The 16,851-nt window shown below is 48.5% G+C and overlaps 1 protein-coding gene across 2 annotated transcripts in view; it reads right to left on the reverse strand.

Moving 5' to 3' along the window:
* Positions 1–16,851, reverse strand: part of MNT (MAX network transcriptional repressor) — an 81,526-nt gene that overhangs the window by 54,416 nt on the left and 10,259 nt on the right. For both annotated transcript variants that reach the window (XM_084822887.1, XM_084822886.1), the window contains exon 2: positions 46–625. In XM_084822887.1, coding sequence (XP_084679013.1) covers positions 46–625 — 580 coding nt within the window. The remainder of the gene's footprint in view (positions 1–45; positions 626–16,851) is intronic.

Raw genomic sequence — 16,851 nt, forward strand, 5'->3', positions numbered from 1 at the left:
ACTCTGGCATATTTACACAGGGCTGCTCCTGGCGATGCCACTCACCCTCCGGGCCTCTTCTTCTGCTCGCTTGGTTTGGCGTCCTCCGACGGAGCCAGCTTGACGCCGAGGGGTTGAGGGGGCACCTGGTGAGGCTGCAGCGGATGGTGTGGAGGCTGGGGCTGGATCGGTTGCTGGACCATGTGGTGCTGGGAGATGGCCAGCACAGGCGTGGCGTAGTGCGGCAGCTGGCTCGGGCTCCCAGAAGGGGGCGTGGGGGCCTTGATGTCCGGAAGGAGCGGGCCGGAGGCCTTCTGGATCACGGGCGCCACCAGCGGGGGGTCCTTGCTGAGGCTCGGAGTGCTTACGAGGGGCTGGTGGAGCGGGATGATGGGTGGAGACAAGGTGTTCTGGACCGTCGGCTGAGGGGGGCTGGTGACCACCGGGATGGGGATGACGGAGATGGGGGCTGCCAGCGGGGGAGGGGGAGGCGGGGGAGGCGCCGGGGCTGGCGAAGACAAGGGCACCGCAGCAGCTTCATTGCAGAGCCCCTCGGGGTGAGCGGCGTGGTTAACCCTTTGCACGCTGGCCTTCTTCTGCTCCTGTTCGCGTTCCAGGCGGAGCTTTTCATGCTTTTCGTTTTCCTCTGGAAAGATGGGGGCGGGACAGTGGGATGCGGGGAATAAAGGAAACAGAGAAAGGGAGAGAACCACGGCCATTAATAGAACTGTAAGCGTTTCTGTCCTACATTTATTCCCTTATTCCATACAGATTGCAACAAAAACGTTCGCAGCCCAACCATTATTTATTTCGTATTTACCTACCTGGACATACAATCTTTGTCTGAGGCCCTCCTCCAGCTGCCCCTGCCAAATGAGGCAAGGAGGGTGATGACAAGAGAGAGGGCCTTGACAGTGGTAGCACCCCATTGTGGAACGCTCTCCCCAGAGAGGCTTGCCTGGTGCCTACGCTATAGCCTTTCAGCACCTTTCTATTCTCCCAGGCAGCTTAAGGACTGCTTTGAGTGCTTCTAGCACTCTATTCCATTGCTGGTTTAAATTTGGCTGTATGATGTTATTGTAATATCATATGATATTACAATATGATAGTGTAACGCTTTTGTTTTTTGCTGCCGGTTTTGCCGTGTTTTCTTTCTGTGCTGCTTTCATTCTTGCTTTGTGTTTGTTTGTGTTTCAGGCTGTGTTGCACACAGAACTTGGGTTATGTGGCAGTTTAAAAGTACAGTAAATAAATAAACGCCATTGGTGTACACTGGACGCTTTATAGAGTAACACAAACAAAATAAAAAGAAAGACAGGAGGCTGCTTGGGACCCGCAGGATAAGGCAGCTTCGCATGACAGCAGCACTCTGTATAAGCTCAGAGGCATCCGTTACGACTCCTTCAGAACCAAGCCCTGATTACACTCAGCCAGGCCCTGTCTTACAGTGATTCTTTTCTTCCTGATGGGGAAAACGGACCCGCAAAACCAGTTATCCTTGCTGCCGCAGAATTCATCCCGGCCTTGTAGCTTTTTCAGTCGCAGTCACTGGCCTGCCCTGTGTTTTAACAACACACCGATTGAACTTGATAAATGAGACCTGGGTGTCTCGTCTTGCCAGATAAAGCCTTACATTTAAAGAGATTTATAGCCCCGCCTTCCCTTCCACTTGAATCCATGAGGCAGCTTTAAAAACAACATAAAACAATACAATGAAGTACTTAAGAGCTACATTGTGAAAACAAACAGCAAAGCAAAAAAAAAATCATACAAAAAACCAGACAGGACACAAGTCTACTGTCTCCAAATCCCCTCTCAAATAGTGTCTTGCCCTGCCTCCCAAATCCTAGTAAGGAGGAAGGTGAGTCCCCACAGGAAGGGAGTTGCACAATTTAAGGGCCACCACCAAAGAGTCTCTGTTTCACACAGCTGTTCTCCGTGTGTCAGATAGTGAGGGGTTACAGAGCAGAGCCTCAAAAAAGTGATCAAAAGGAGTGGATGGGTTCATACAAGAGAAAGCGGTCTTTGAGGTATGCCAGCCCCAATATACTGTCACAGTACACCCCGTGACTGAGGGGTCATTGTGCAGATCAGATCAGAGTTGGAAGGTATCTCAAAAGGCCATCCAGTCCAACCCACCAAGTGTGCAGGAAATCCACTGCTACAAAACCCCTGACAGGTAGCCATCCAGCCTCTACTTAAAAACCTCTAATGAAACAGAGCCCAATATCTTCCAAAGCTAGACGTCTGTTCCTCTGTCAAACAGCTTGTACCATCAGGATGTTGTTCCTAATGTTTAGCCAAAACCCCCTTTCTCGTAATCTGAACCCATTAATTTGGATCCTACCTCTCAAACTACAGGAAATGGGTTTGCTCCGTCACCTTTGTGTCAGCCATCTGAATATTTGGAGATGGCTATTCTTCTCCTGGCTAAATGTACCTAACTCCTTCAACTTTTGCCCACAGGACCTGGTTTCCAGGCCTCTCCGACATCTTGGCGATGCCTCTCTGGACATCATCCAGTTTGTCAATATCCTTCTAAAACTGCAGGCACCCAAAACCGGACACGGTGAAGTCTGACCAAAGCAGAACACGGTGGCCCGTCCTCACCTGGACTACCATGCCCAACTATTAACCTCCAAATTCTATTCAGGAAAATTTGTGAAACAGCCAGAAAAAAAGAACAGGCAAAAACTCTCCCCCTTCCCTCACACTTTAGGAGGAAGTGTCGACAGAGGATGCATGAGACAACTTGCATGTCCTCCCTTTCTGCACTTCTGGCTATTGTATGGAGCAGGAAGTGGTGCATTTCTCCTGTAGGAATTTGCAAGAGCAACAGACACATCAGGAACTCCAACAAGGATCTACAAATGCGCTTGCCAGCTCACCACCAGTGAGTGCTTTTGTCTGGCAAGAGCGTGGAATCAGGTATCGCCCCACTCTTCCTCCTTGACTGATAAAGCTTCAGGACTCTTGGCAGTGCCAGGGTGACTTCAGAAGCACAGGAGAACAACCGGGGCTTTCCCCAATGCTGCACTGAGGCCCGGAGACATTTGGGTACGTATGTGACTAATCTTGCTGCCTTCTGAGTATCTGAAGTTTAATGAGGTGGGGAAGAGCTCCCATACCTCCTCTCTTCTGGAGAGGAAGGGAGACCTGTCAGAAGACCCTGTCCCCTCCCTCTGAGGTGGGGGCTGGAGAGAAGACAGGGTCACAGCAACAACAAGTCTTGGCTGGCTACCGCTACAAGACACAAAAGTTCCCTCTTTGCAAGCTATCTCCTGTAATAAAGCCTTGCATTTAAGCACTAGCCTGGTAGACATAGGTGACCAGGAACCCCATGGAGGTGAGCGATTAGGCTGGCAGAGGAGGGACAGAATTCTCCGTTCCTCCTCTGGGCCCAGCATAGAAACCAAGCGAGCCACTGAAGGAGAGAAGCCCTCTCCTCCACACCCAGCATAGAAACACAGCTCTCCGTTCTTCCTCTGCCATATCCCAGCAGGCTAGTAACTTTGGGGGGCTTATTTACAAGGCTGCTGTAATAAATAAGACGTGTTTCCCAAGAAGACATTTTGTTCAATCATTCCCTTTATACACAAAGAACGGGAAATTCTCTCTCACTCACAGACACACACATTTCTGCACATTTTATAGCAACTCCCCCAAATTAGGAAATTTTCCCTTAAGCCAGACTTCAGGCTTATGGAAACCACTTGGTTTTTTTACTAGGACCTCAAGGCCCACCAACTGGAGTCAGATGCAAAATAGTGGCTCGAGTAGTCAAGCCCATTACTTCTCAAACTGCATGAAAAATATACTGGGATGCCCTGCATGAACAAATATAAAACATACATTCATGGGCCGAAACAGACATGAGTTTAAGGGCTCAATCCTATGCATGTTGAGACCAAAAGAAGTCCTACAACTCCCAGCATTCCCTAGCCAGCTATGAATTGTAGGACTTTTTTTCTGGCTGGGCCATGCTAGGATTTGTAAGACTTTCTTCGGTCTCAACATGCATAGGATTGTGCCCTAAATGTGTGTTGAGCGGCCACTTCTTTTCATTCTTACTCTAGAGTAGGTGCAGGTACACCAATCTGGATCAGGACCCCAGCATGGGCAGCAGGATGACTTTTCAGATCCGGATCAGGGGCCCTGCACTTACTCTAAAGTAAGAATGAAAAGAAGACGTGGCTGGTAGACACACATTTAAAGTCAGGTCTGATTTGGCCCGAGTACAACTCAGGGATTCTAACAATCTAATTTACACCGAAAAATTGCTATTTCTAAACAACTGGGAGGTCCTTGCTGATCTGCTGCAAATCACCTAGAGATCTGCCAGGAAATCCCAATCTAGCTTCTGTCCACCCCTGCCTTTAAAGCAATAGAATCAGAATAATCCTGAATGAATCCAAGTATAGAGATCCATTCAGAAGCAGCATTAAAAAAAAAAGGCATGCACACACAGCAGGTGTTACCCTGGTGAAGGCCACACCTTATGCAAGAGCCTCACTACACAGGTGCAAACCTACAAACACACCCATCCATCACCAGAGAAAAGGTTATCACCCTCGAGGCTGTTTCCCATAGGATGCTAGCTGATACACGCTCTGCTCTTTTGTCACAAAACACTAAATGTTGTGATGAAAATGGAATACACTTCCTTGATCAGGCCAGTCCTCATGAAGGACACTTCCCTGATCAGGTCATAGAATCACAGAATAGTAGGGTTGGAAGGGGCCTACAAGACCATCGAGTCCAACCCCCTGCTCAATGCAGGAATCCAAGTCAGAGCATCCCTGACAGATGGCTGTCCAGCCTCATCTTGAATGCCTCCAATGTGGCATTCCACCTCCCTCAACCACCTCCCTCGGGAATTTGTTCCATTGTTGTATTGCTCTAACAGTCATGAAGTTTTTCCTGATGTTCAGCCGGAATCTAGCTTCCTGTAGCTTCATGAGGTCAGTCCTCATGAAGTACACTTCCTTGATAAGGCCAGTCCTCATGAAAATTCAAACCAGTGAGACAAGGAAAGGAAAGGAAAGGAAAGGAAAGGAAAGGAAAGGAAAGGAAAGGAAAGGAAAGGCACCATGAGATCATGCGAACCTGGCCTGTCTCTCTTCAGCCTAAGCTACCTCACTGGGTTGTTGTGAGGATACAATGAGGGTGAGGAACATAGATATGCTGCCCTGGGCTCCTTGGAAGATGGGTGGGATTTTCTAAAAAGCAATACATTGGCATACTCAGAAGTGGTGTCACATATAACTGTTGCAACACCAATAGGTTATGGAAGATATTCGTCTCAATAGTATCGGAAGTGTCTGAATGGGAAAACAAGTTACACGAATATGCTACAAAGTCAAAACTAACTAATGATATATGGCTACAAGAAAGGAGGCAGATTGATAATAATTTTTGTCTGAACTTAGATTCCACATATTATTGGAAGAACAAACCACATGCTTCAAATATTGCACGTTGCAGGTGTGCGTGTTCATGTGCGTGCCACAAATCCCAAAGAGAATTCCAAGCCATGCCCCCCAAAGAAGCCACCCACAATGAAGCCATGTCCCCCCCCCAAGACAGATGTCTGTACATCCCAGTTTTATATTATTTATACTCAAAGAACCAAAGACCAGTTAAAACTCCATCATAAAACACAGACATTGAAAGAAACAAACCGCTAATGAAATGGCACAATTAGGTTTATGGGCCATGACTGCAGTCCTATGAAAAGCACCAAAGAGACTTCAGTGGCGTTTATGTCTGAGTGCATCAGTTTGACCTGTGCAGCACACTGAGCTTTAACGCAAGACTTTCAGCCAGCTGAAATGCAACCTTCACTTTCCATTGTAAATGCAAAGCATCTTGCAAAAAAAAGCATTGCCTTTTAAACTGCTAGTGTGAAATGGGAACATCATCAACGGAAAGGAAGTAAGCATCGCACCCCGGCTTGATTATTTCCCTCACTCTCCAACTTCCTCTCACAAATCCAAAGTGAGCAACAGCAAAACTTGAAAGCCTCGTTATCACCACATTCGTTTGACAGAGCAAGGTGGCTCCATCAACTACCCTGGAGCTCTGGCAGATGATGTCAAAGCTTCTGCTCTGAAAAAAGCCTTGTTCCCCTGCATTCTTTCCTCCACTATACCACTGTCTGAGTGTACTTCTAACATCCCATTTCTCAATATAGGATATTAGAAGTCTGTTCTATTCACATTTTTTTCATTCATTCTGTCCCATTTCTGCATCAGTTTTCTTCTTTTTTTTAACTTCACAAAAATTTGTATGCATTTTGTGCACAATTTCCCCTAATATGCACATGTTTTGCAAGCACTTTTCTATAATATATGCCTTCTGATACACTACTTGTATTCATTTTTGTTCGCCATTTCCTTTAATGCACCCATTTTTGTATTATTATTATTGCATCACAACATTCGGAGACGTGCCCAAAAAACAATCAAGGCATAATTTGGGTTCGGGCGCTCATTATTTGTCCGGGAACTGCAAATTAGCCTGGTTCATATTAAAATGCAAACCAAACCTTCATCCTTACTTGTCGCATCAAAGATCACTATGTAACGCTGATGGTAGGTAGGTTAAGCATTTCATAGCACACCAGTGCTCATGAACATGCATTCCTGTGAAGATGCATCAATCAAGATGCACCCATTCAGATGTCTTACCGCACAAGGGAGGGAGCTGGAATATGGAGAATAACAACTCTATCCCTATTCTGTTACCTGAGACCAGGGGTACGCAACCTTTTGAGTCCATGGGCACATTTGAAAATTTGAGAAACCATCCCGGGGACAACTGTAAAACGTCTGCCATGGGTTGGCTTGGATACTAACGAAGCACAAGTAACGGGCCCAAAGGTATTCATGGGAAATTAAGATAGCAGCAACTAGAGGCTCTCACTTTGCTTTAAAGCCGTCCCAAGCGCAAGTATGAAAATATGTAAATATTTTCTAGATAAAAATTGGGAAGTGGGCCTACCTCTGCCTGAGATCATCATCTTAGACCCTGCTCAGAGATTCCCACATACTGAGATTCGGGGGGGGGGGGGGGTACTCATGAGCAGGCCTTTTCTGCACTGGCCCCCAAAGTGTGGAATGCCCTCCCAAGAGAAGTTTGCCTGGCACCTACCTGGCCGATGATTCGGTGCCAGGCAAAGACCTTTTTTATTCTCCCAGGCCTTTTAAAATAATGCTTAACCACTGCTTCTTTTATTTTTAATATGTTTAATGCTGCATTTTAAAATAATCTGTTTCCATGTTTTAGCTGTTTTGAATATTAATGTATTTTAAAATTATCTTAAATTGTTAGTGCTTTTAAAAGTTTCTTTAAAAATATTTTAATGTGTTTTATCATTAGTTTTACTGTTGTTTTTATTATGTATGTTGCCTTGAGAGCTTTGGCCATAGGGAGAATCATAAACTGAAGATGATGATAATGATAATAATAGTAATAATATTGCAACAATTACTACTCTAGCAGGTCCCCAATTTTTTTGAAGACATTCCCAAAATTATCCCTCTAAGGGCAAAAATAGAGAAAATTTGCCAGGGGCAGATTCCCCAAACCCTGGAACACATCAGAGTGTATGCTGGGCTGGAGTGTTGGACCGGGTTCTGGTCCCCATTCAGCCATGGAAGCTCACTGGGTGACTCTGGGCCAGTCACAGACTCTCAGCCCAACCTACCTTTGTGAGACGAACAAAGGGCTGGATGCACCTGATCTCTCAGCCCTGGTTAGTACTTGGAGGAGAGACTGCCTGGGAATCAGGCTTCCAGCACTGAGCAGGGGGTTGGACTCAAGGGTCTTGTAGGCCCCTTCCAACCCTTTGATTCTATGTGTTCAAAGGTACACTGCCCCTGAACATGGAGGTTCAATTCCAGAGGACAATGATTAATAGACTGCATATAGACATATGTGCCCTAAACTAATTCAATCCTTTCTTTTTGGCCTCAGACCAACCATCTCTGGCGTCTTGCCCAGTCTCCTGTTCCCAACAAGGGTCAGCTTACTAGCAAGGCAGGAAGGATACAGCCCTCCCCAGTTTATGACCTGAGCATCCGGTATTCAGGGAAAGACCGCCTCCGAACACAGAACAGGAGCTTTGGGGTCCTTCCACTGGCCCCAGCCACATTTGTGTATCAGCCCTGCAATGCTTAACAAGACTAAAGCACCCCCCCCCCAAATAAATAGCCAAGGGGAAACAGGGCCAGAGAGTTGCAAAGCAGGTGAGCCGAGCAAATTGCTCCGTTGGAAAACGCCACAGAGAATAACTCTCAGTTGAAAACACTATGTGGGCGGAGGGGGAGGGGGGCGCTAGTCCTCAAGCACGTGCTTCCCCGCTGTACACTTTGGAACGCGACAGAACAGGTCAACTGGACGGCAGCCAGCCACCAAAGCAGCAATGCCGCCCGCCCCCTGCTCGCATGAGACACGTAACACGTCACCAGGACCATCTGTCCAGCTGAGCTGTAATGATAAAACCCCAGCCAGAAGCGGCACAGTATGGAATCTCAGCTTTGCAGGGGGTGGAGAGTTCTGGTGGGTGGGGAACTAAAGCGACTAAAATAGAAGACACAGTCCTTTGCAGAATTACGCAACTGCATTAAACAGAGTCAAAAACCATGTGACGAAGCAAAGCCAAATCCTGCATTCTGCATGCCATTTTTATCTACATGATGCAAACCTACATACATTTGCTGATTTATGCATCGTTGATTCTCCTTCCAAGACAACACAGGAACGCCCTGGATTATGCAGGAAAGTGAAGCCACATGACCCAAAGAAATTCTGCTCAGACTTCCTCTTTGGCTTCTCAGATTTAATACCAGGAATTTTCCAAACCTCCTTCTGCAGTCTTCAGGGCTAGAGACCTGGGTTTTTTTAATCAATGCCAAGATTCTGAGGATACATGATGCCATGCATTTGTATGTCGGGTGATGGAATCCAGAAATCCCTGCCAAATTCCGTGTCCCTGAAGAACTGAATTCTGGATCTCTCAGGCAGAAGGCAAACTAGCTCTCGAGGTAGTGAGGGAGGTAGAGAAACTCTCTCAAGGAAGAAAAAATATCTCAGAAAGGAAGAGGTTTTGCATACGTAATGGAATTCTGCTCTTTTGCTGTGCTAGAACTGCACTGGTGTGTTCGTATATATAACATTTCCAGAGGGCTTCAGCACCCTTAAAAACAGCAGAACAATAGAAACAATAATCAATAAATCACATAACCAATGTTTGCGGCTTCTCTCTTTTCTTTTCAAGCAGCAAAGTTTTTAAAAAATCCTCATTTGCTCCTCTATACCACGTATATGTTTAGCAAGCTCCTGAACAACTGCAATTGGGTAGACCTGATAGATCTCCCTGTAGAGGGAATTCCACAACAAAGATGCCACCACCAAAAAGGCCCTGTTAGTCGGGGAAGATAAATCTCCCTACGGACAGCGGCAGCACCTGAAGCAAGGCATCTCCCAATTATCTTAACTGTCAGGGGAGGGTATATATAGAGAAGTTACTCCCCGTGGTATCTGGGATGCGGGCATCTTACAGCTTTAAAACAGGGGTGGGCAACATGTGCCTGTTGGCCTAAATTCATGCAGCTCTCAGCCCAATTTCAAAATCCCTCTGTAAGCTATCAGCTCAGGCCTGTGGCGAGAGCGACCTCTCCCTCCCTCAGCAGCCCATTGGGTAGGGAGGAAGTGGGAAAGAGAAAAAGGTGGCAGAGAAAAAGAGAGAGAAAGGGGGTGTCAGAGAGAGAAAGACAGGGAGGCCTCCATGAAGGTGTTACAAGGTTGTAGTGAGGCTAACCATGTAGTAAGGTAGGTTAGGCAGAAAAAGAGAGAGACCGGGTTAGAGCAAGTGACCAAGAGGGAAACCTGGACATGGCCAAAGAACCACTTCCACAAGAAAACGTAAGATATTCTGAGGAGCAGTGAGAGCAGAACACATTTCCAAAGACTGACCCCCACCCCACAACGATATTACTCCATCCTTCCTGTGACTCTTACGGCCTCCCCCAATTTCAAGGATCTTTCTTAGCCTGCAAAAATGACTCATGGCTTGGAGAAAGAACTCCATGCTCACCTCGCTGGGTGGAGGTTCACTGACCCAGCTCAGGTAGGCGGCACTTGACCCAAATTAGAACTCGTACCAGGGAGTCACCTGCCATACCATTGTTCCCACTTCCTGTTATATGATCAAACCCAAAGAGCCACTGTGGGTTCCTAGAGTGGCCCAGCAAGGTGTTTCCCTGGCCTTGAGTTAGATCTTGTAGCTCAACGGCCTGTTCAACAGGTTGCAACTGGCCAACCCCCAAGGCCTCCCCTTCCAAGTGGCTAAACACCTTCCCAACTCCACAACATAGACGCCAGAGGCACTCACATAGAGGAAATTCAGATTAATTCAGACACTAGGCCAAACCAAGCCATTATTTACAGCTACTTGATAGCTATGGTTTGCCGTCCTCTCACCGTTCTGCTTCGTAAGTCCATCCCATCTCCAGTGTACAGCAGCCTCTGAAGGCAGTGCCATGGCCATAACCATGGTTGGACAGTTCAGCCATCGCACCAAAACACAGTTAGCACAGACCTGGCTTTGCAACGCCAAGCCACGTTCTCCAATACAGGTTGGCCAGCTGCAAACCATGGTTTGTTAATAAAACCAGGAGTTCAGATTCTTATCCAGAACATGGCCCCGTGTCTGAACTGAGACCCTGCCTCCTAGAGATGTAAAGGCCTGGGGGAAAAAATGGAAAAGGGGGGGGGGATCCAGAAAAAAACCCTTTCCCCCCTGTGATTTTCTAGGGATTTGGGGCGGGGACACGCATGTCCCCCCCCCCCAAGCCTTCATATCTCTCTGTCAGCCCTCATGGCTGTAGAGGAGATGTTACAAAACCATGAGAGGCTGTAACTCAGTGCTAAAACACAGGTTCCACATGTAGAAAATCCCAGGTGTAATCCCTGGCATCTCCAGGTAAGGCTGGAAATGACCCGTCTGAAATCCTTGCTGGATGGACCAATGGTTTTGTGTAAGGCAGCTTCCTCCACGGGCAGCACTTTCTAAAGCAAAGCCTTGCCGGACCCAGAGGGCAAGTTCAGAAAAAGACCAAATTATTATTTTCCAACCCCAAGATTTTTGGGAACTCCCAGCACTCCGCACAATCAGCCGCTTCATCATCCATTTATCACCGCTGATCATCTCCCAAACAGCCTACAAACAGCTAGTTTCAGGCTAAAAATCAGATCCAAGTACATGCCCACACAAATGAGACTTTTTAACTAGGAAGACAGCCAACAGGTTCGAGAGGCTGTATGTCTAGTAAGCAGTCAGCCTCACTTACCCTAGTCTGGCCACAGATCCACCTTGGGTATCGATCATTGGGGCTGTTCTCATAACACATTAACCCATGCTCAGTGGTTGAACCGTGGGTTGTTGTTGAACCGTGGGTTGTCATGTTGTCTGAACGCTGCGCGTTTTCCGCAAGCTGGCTTGTTAACCATGCAGTGTGGCTTGTTAACCACCCTGAACAACCCAACAACAAACCATGGGTTCTCAAGGTGGCTTGTTCAAGAAAAATAAGCCACACTGCATGGTTAACAAGCCGCCGTGCAGAAAATGTCCTGGGTTCAGACAACACAGTCCCGGATCTGTCTTTAGTTATAGTTAATTTTGTCTTAACAATAGTAATGGGGTGTCCTTTTATGGAGAAGGTGTGCTGGGACAACCCCCAGCTTTAAAGGACTTCCAAGAGGAACCTCAAAGAAGCAAAACACCCAGTGCGCTGTTGGGATGTTGCGACTAATAATCGAGGCAGAAGACAAGTGAACGCTCAAGGATATGGGCGACAAAAGGTGCTTCTGTTTTCCCGTACGTACATGACTTGCTTTCCTCCCACTCTTGCCAAGAGAAGCTTATGCTATTCACAACTACCCTTGAAGGTAGGGCAAGTGGAGGAAAAGCGATGCAGCAAAGACAGTCGTTACATAATGAGTGCAGCAAGTTGGATGAGGTGAGCTTCATGACCAACAAGGGACCAGTTTAAAGATCTTGAAGCACAGATTTTTTTTTAAAAAAATCATTTAAAACATTTGTATCCCACCCTATATCATTAAGACCTCAGGGCAGCGTAGAGATAAAATCAATTTAAACAGTTAAGAGTGTGCTACTTTAGGGAATGCATTTAGCCCTCAAAGGCTTTGGTAAAAAGCCATGTTTTTATTTAGCGCTGAAATGTGACCAATGTCTGCACCAATCAGGCCTTCAAGAGGAGGGCATTCCACAACCGGGGTACCACAGCAGAGAAGGCCCTCTCCCACGTCCCACCATAGTGTATGTCTCGCACTGGTGGGACACAGAGGAGGGCCCCTCCAACAGATCTCAGTCCTCGGGCAAGCATATATAGGGGGAGGCGCCCCGTCAAATATTGAGGTTGGCTTTGGTTTTCCAAGATTGCCACTGAGACAAAGGAGGGGCAAAGGAGCAGGGCCACTAAAGCCCCACCTTCAACAACGTGCAAGGCCCTTTGCTGCATAAATTACTCATCCACACACGTCATGATGCCTCAGATATTTTAAACGGGGGCCAGAGACAGACGGAAGCCAGGGACTGCTAGGTGCTGACTCCCATCTTAAACCTGCCAGATGTGTCGGATTGTGACACCTACCATTCCCAGCCACCAAGGCAGTAGCAATCCAGCACATCTTGAGGGCACCAGATTGGGGAAGGCTGATCTACCGCTGCACCATGGAATGGAACCAGCCACAGCCGCCAGAAGGATCGGAGCATGGCCCTTGCATCCCCAGGGAATCTTTACCTATTAAGGCCAAGGCTGCCATCCTGCTACAGTGGCTTGCAGAGTCCAGGAACAGAGGTAACGGCAGGCTTTACTGCATTATTAGAGTCTACACCCCTGCAACTAAATGTTGCAGCGCTGAGCGCTCCTGCTCAGGGTTGCAGCCAGCCATGCCGTCTTCCAGGATCTTCCACTGACATTCCCCTCTCCTCTATAGCATTATGCCATTCCTCCGCCCATCAGTCAGCATTGTGCCCACTGAGTATGCTCAGTCTTGTTTTGGGAGGGGTTCCCCGAGCATTTCATTTTGTCCTTAACTTTTTTGTACTTCTGCAAAGCCATGCAGTTCCCACGAGCCTGCCAATACCCCGCCTCTTGTGCACAGCTCATGCCGTTTTGGCTACGTAAGGGACCGTCGCTCAGAAAACGGAGGTCGCTAGTAGTTACATGAATGCTGCAGCAACTTTGCCCACCCTGGTGCCCCTTAATGACATCTCAGACTACAACTTCCACCATTCCCAGCCAACATGGCCAGGCTTGCCAAGGCTGCGATACCATGCCTCCTCACCCCCACGGGCCACTATTACGGGTGCCCTATGGTAAGCGTCTGCTACGTGGATCTCGGTTACCTGAATCCATCCAAAGCAGTCCAGCGGTAGATTCAGGACAGGCAAAAGAAAGGACGTTGTCAACCCACAGGACTCACTGCCACATGATCTGGCAACAGCTTTAAATGGCGGGCAACAAATTCACAAAGGAGGTGAGGTCTCTCTACGGCTACTAGCCGGGATACACAATGGACCCTCCAGGTTCAGGGGCAGCGTACTCCCAAACTGTTGAGGGGATAGAGGAGGGCAATGGCCTTCTTGCCCTGTTTGCACGCTTTCCAGATGCATCCATTCTGGGAAGCAGGGCTCTGGACCAGCTGGACTTTGGGTCGGATCCAGGAGGACTCTTCTGATTTTCCTATGGCTCTCGGTGCAACTGCAGGAAACCATGCATGCACACATCTTGCTATAGTTGTTCTATCTTTTCTGTGCTGCTTCTCCGCACCAAGAGCTTTACAATCGCCCATCCCCATCCCCGTCTGCCCGACACTGCTGTTTTTAAATGCCCGAGTGTTCTTATGCGAATCTTCCCCAGATAGCGTAAGAGTAACGGACCTCAGCGACTCCCTGCTCTGCTTTTTCGGGAGGATGCAGCCACTACTTCTTCGGTGTCTTGAGAAATGGCAAATGGACCACTGCTCAGTGGTAGGGCATTTATTTTGCAGACTGACGGTCCTAGCCTCAATTTCCAGCATCTCCAGTTAGGAGGATCAGGCGATGGAAATGACCCTTCTCCCAGAGACCCAGGAGAGCAGATCCCAGTCAGGACAGACCAGGGGTGAGGAATTCTCAGGCCCATGGGCCCAATCCAGCTCTACAGAATGTGTCAGGAATGAATCTGAGTGCGCGGAGCTGTCTGGCAGCTCAGATTCGGAATCAGAACGGGAACAGCAAGAACGGAGGAGGCATCCTCCCTAGTGAGCACAGGTACAGCGAGACTTTCTTCCCAAGACCCTGACACACAGATGGCCCAGGCTGAATGGCTCCCCCATGAGAACTCGAGTTTTGGAGGAGGAGGAGGAGGGCAAGGGGCATGACTTGAGGGACGCCAGGGTCCATCGCAGAGCGAAGCGGGAAACGTTAGAGGCAGGGCTCAGACGCTCTTCCAGGCTGGCCAGTCGTGGAAGCCAACGTAGGAGGGAGCCACCTTAGGGGAGGGGCATCCCTGCAAAGCCAGTCTGGCCAAGAAGTTCATGCCCAGACTGCTGGCAACTTTGCTAACTTCCACTTCATATCCTCTATTGATTATCGTAGATGTGTGGATTAGCTGGTTCAAGAGAGTTCCCTAGAATCTGCATTTATAAAGAAGCTGGTCCTTGACTAATAAAGTAGTGTTGGCCTGAAGCTTTGTTTCCTGGAGTGTGTTGACTACAAAGGGAGAGGGAGAAGGAATGGGAGAGGTTTCCCCAGAGGGCAGCGCCTCTTTCCCCAGCCGCCGGCAGACCTTCTGCCGGTTTCCTGGCTTTTCCGCAATCATCTCCCCAATTCCAAAAAGTTGAAACGCCTCTCCTAAGACTGAATTCCTGGCAGTGAGAGCTCAAAGCTAAAACTTCCTGATATTTGACCCCTCCCCCTTTATTTCCGACCCTACCCTTTTGCCTCTGGCCCCACCCACCACTGGAATGTGGCCCCCCAAGAACTGCTCCGATCAGCCCCTGGGCTGAAAGAGGTTCCCCGCCCTTGGTATGGACGATACCGGGCGAGATGAACAGCCTCGCCTGACCAGCTTCTGCCGTTTGCTTTAGGGAAGGGGCTGCAGCTCAGTGGCACAGCGCATATGGAAGGTCCCAGGTCTGAGCCCAGCAACCCCCAGTTAAAAGGACCTCAGGCAGCGAAGTGTTGCTGCTCTCCGCTATGAATGCCACCGAGCTAAATGGGCCAACGGGCCACCTTGGGAGGAGGAAGTTTCGCATGTTCCTATGGTCCAATTGACTTTTTTTTAAAAGATGGGAAGAAACAGGAGAGCCAGGTTAGTGTGTTGGGTTGGGACTCGGGAGAGCCGGGTTCTAGGCCCCTCTCGGCCATGAAGCTCATTGGCTGACTTCGGGCCAGTCACTGACTGTTAGCCTAGCCTACCTCACAGGGTTGTTGTGAGGATAAATTGGAGAGGAGGAGGGCCGTGTAAGCCTCCTTGGGTTCCTTGCAAGAGGGGAAAAGGTAGGATATAAAAGTAATACTAAATAAATAAAGCCACACCTCCCCAGGCAACCACCTGCACCTCCTTTGGAAGGTCCAAGACAGGTGAGGAGAACCGGTGGGTATCAGAGAGCTTTGGCTATTGGGTGGTATAGAAATGTAATAAAACAAATACATGAGGGTGCTTCCACGTGATGTCTCTCCAGCAGGTCTCAGGCTTTTTACTGTTGTTGTTGAGGTTGGAGAATTTTAATTTCCCTGCCATCCATCGTTCCTTGAGTGACTCATCAGCAAACAAAATGTTTCAGGCTCCCCTCCCATCGCTTATGACGCACAACACGCACTTCTGATCCTGCCTCCCAGGTTGCAAAAGGTGGACCCGACTCTGACCTCCTGCTGCGCTGAGAGGGGTCCCACCACCACCTCCATGTGGACAAGAGAACAAGCCGAGAAAGGGAACCCCCAAGAAGTCTTTGGCAATGGTTGCCAGCCAGCCAGCCAGTGTGGTTTTGGAAAGGATTGGCAGGAAAGATCAGACTTCCCGTTTCTCGGCTGACACTTCTCTCTAGTACAGGAATGTGGAAGCCCCTTTGGTTCCTTCCAATGGATGAGGGCTTGTCCTCTATGCCCCACCCCCTGGAGGAAATCTCTGTAAAGGCTGACCTGAGGTTGGAGATAACATGGGGGATTCCCTCACATGCATGTCCCAATATGGAATGACAAGGGAAATCCACACTGTTATCGTTGGTCTCTCATCAGAGATAACAGCAGGGACGCAGGTTGCGGGGGGACTCGGAGGCACAAAGCCAGGGACTCGGAGGACGCTGGGTCCCTCTTGCCATGCTGAAGGATACAGAACTCTATGCCTCTGAGCATGGAAGGTGGATGGAGCAATGATGTCAGTGGATGTGGCCACTGACATCATCCGTCACGAAGAGTGCGGGGAGGGGGGCAATTCAGCCCTACCCTCCATTCTGGTTCTGCATCCCTGCTCTAATGGCATTCCAAGAAGATTCAGTTATCAAATCATAAAGCGGATCGCCTTTGCCGCTCGAGGAAAGCCACCCTCGAGTCAAGGGATAAACTATCTGTGCCTCTCTTGAGTTTCACAAAATTAAATGCTGGGCTGTTAACACAGGTGGCATTCGCTTTTGTCCCAAGCAGGGGTAAATAGATTCCATTATATGTGTGTGTGCGCGCACACACACATATAAGCAGCATTAGCATGCACGCCCCTTTACAGGGAAGCGAAAATACGACCCAGAAAGCAACAGGGGAAGCAACAGAGGGAGAGGAAGGAAGAGAGTAAGAGGTGAAGAAGA

Source organism: Heloderma suspectum, chromosome 16 (assembly GCF_057233095.1).
Source record: "Heloderma suspectum isolate Gila_16-S chromosome 16, 16-S_ref, whole genome shotgun sequence".
Classification (NCBI taxonomy): domain Eukaryota; kingdom Metazoa; phylum Chordata; class Lepidosauria; order Squamata; family Helodermatidae; genus Heloderma; species Heloderma suspectum.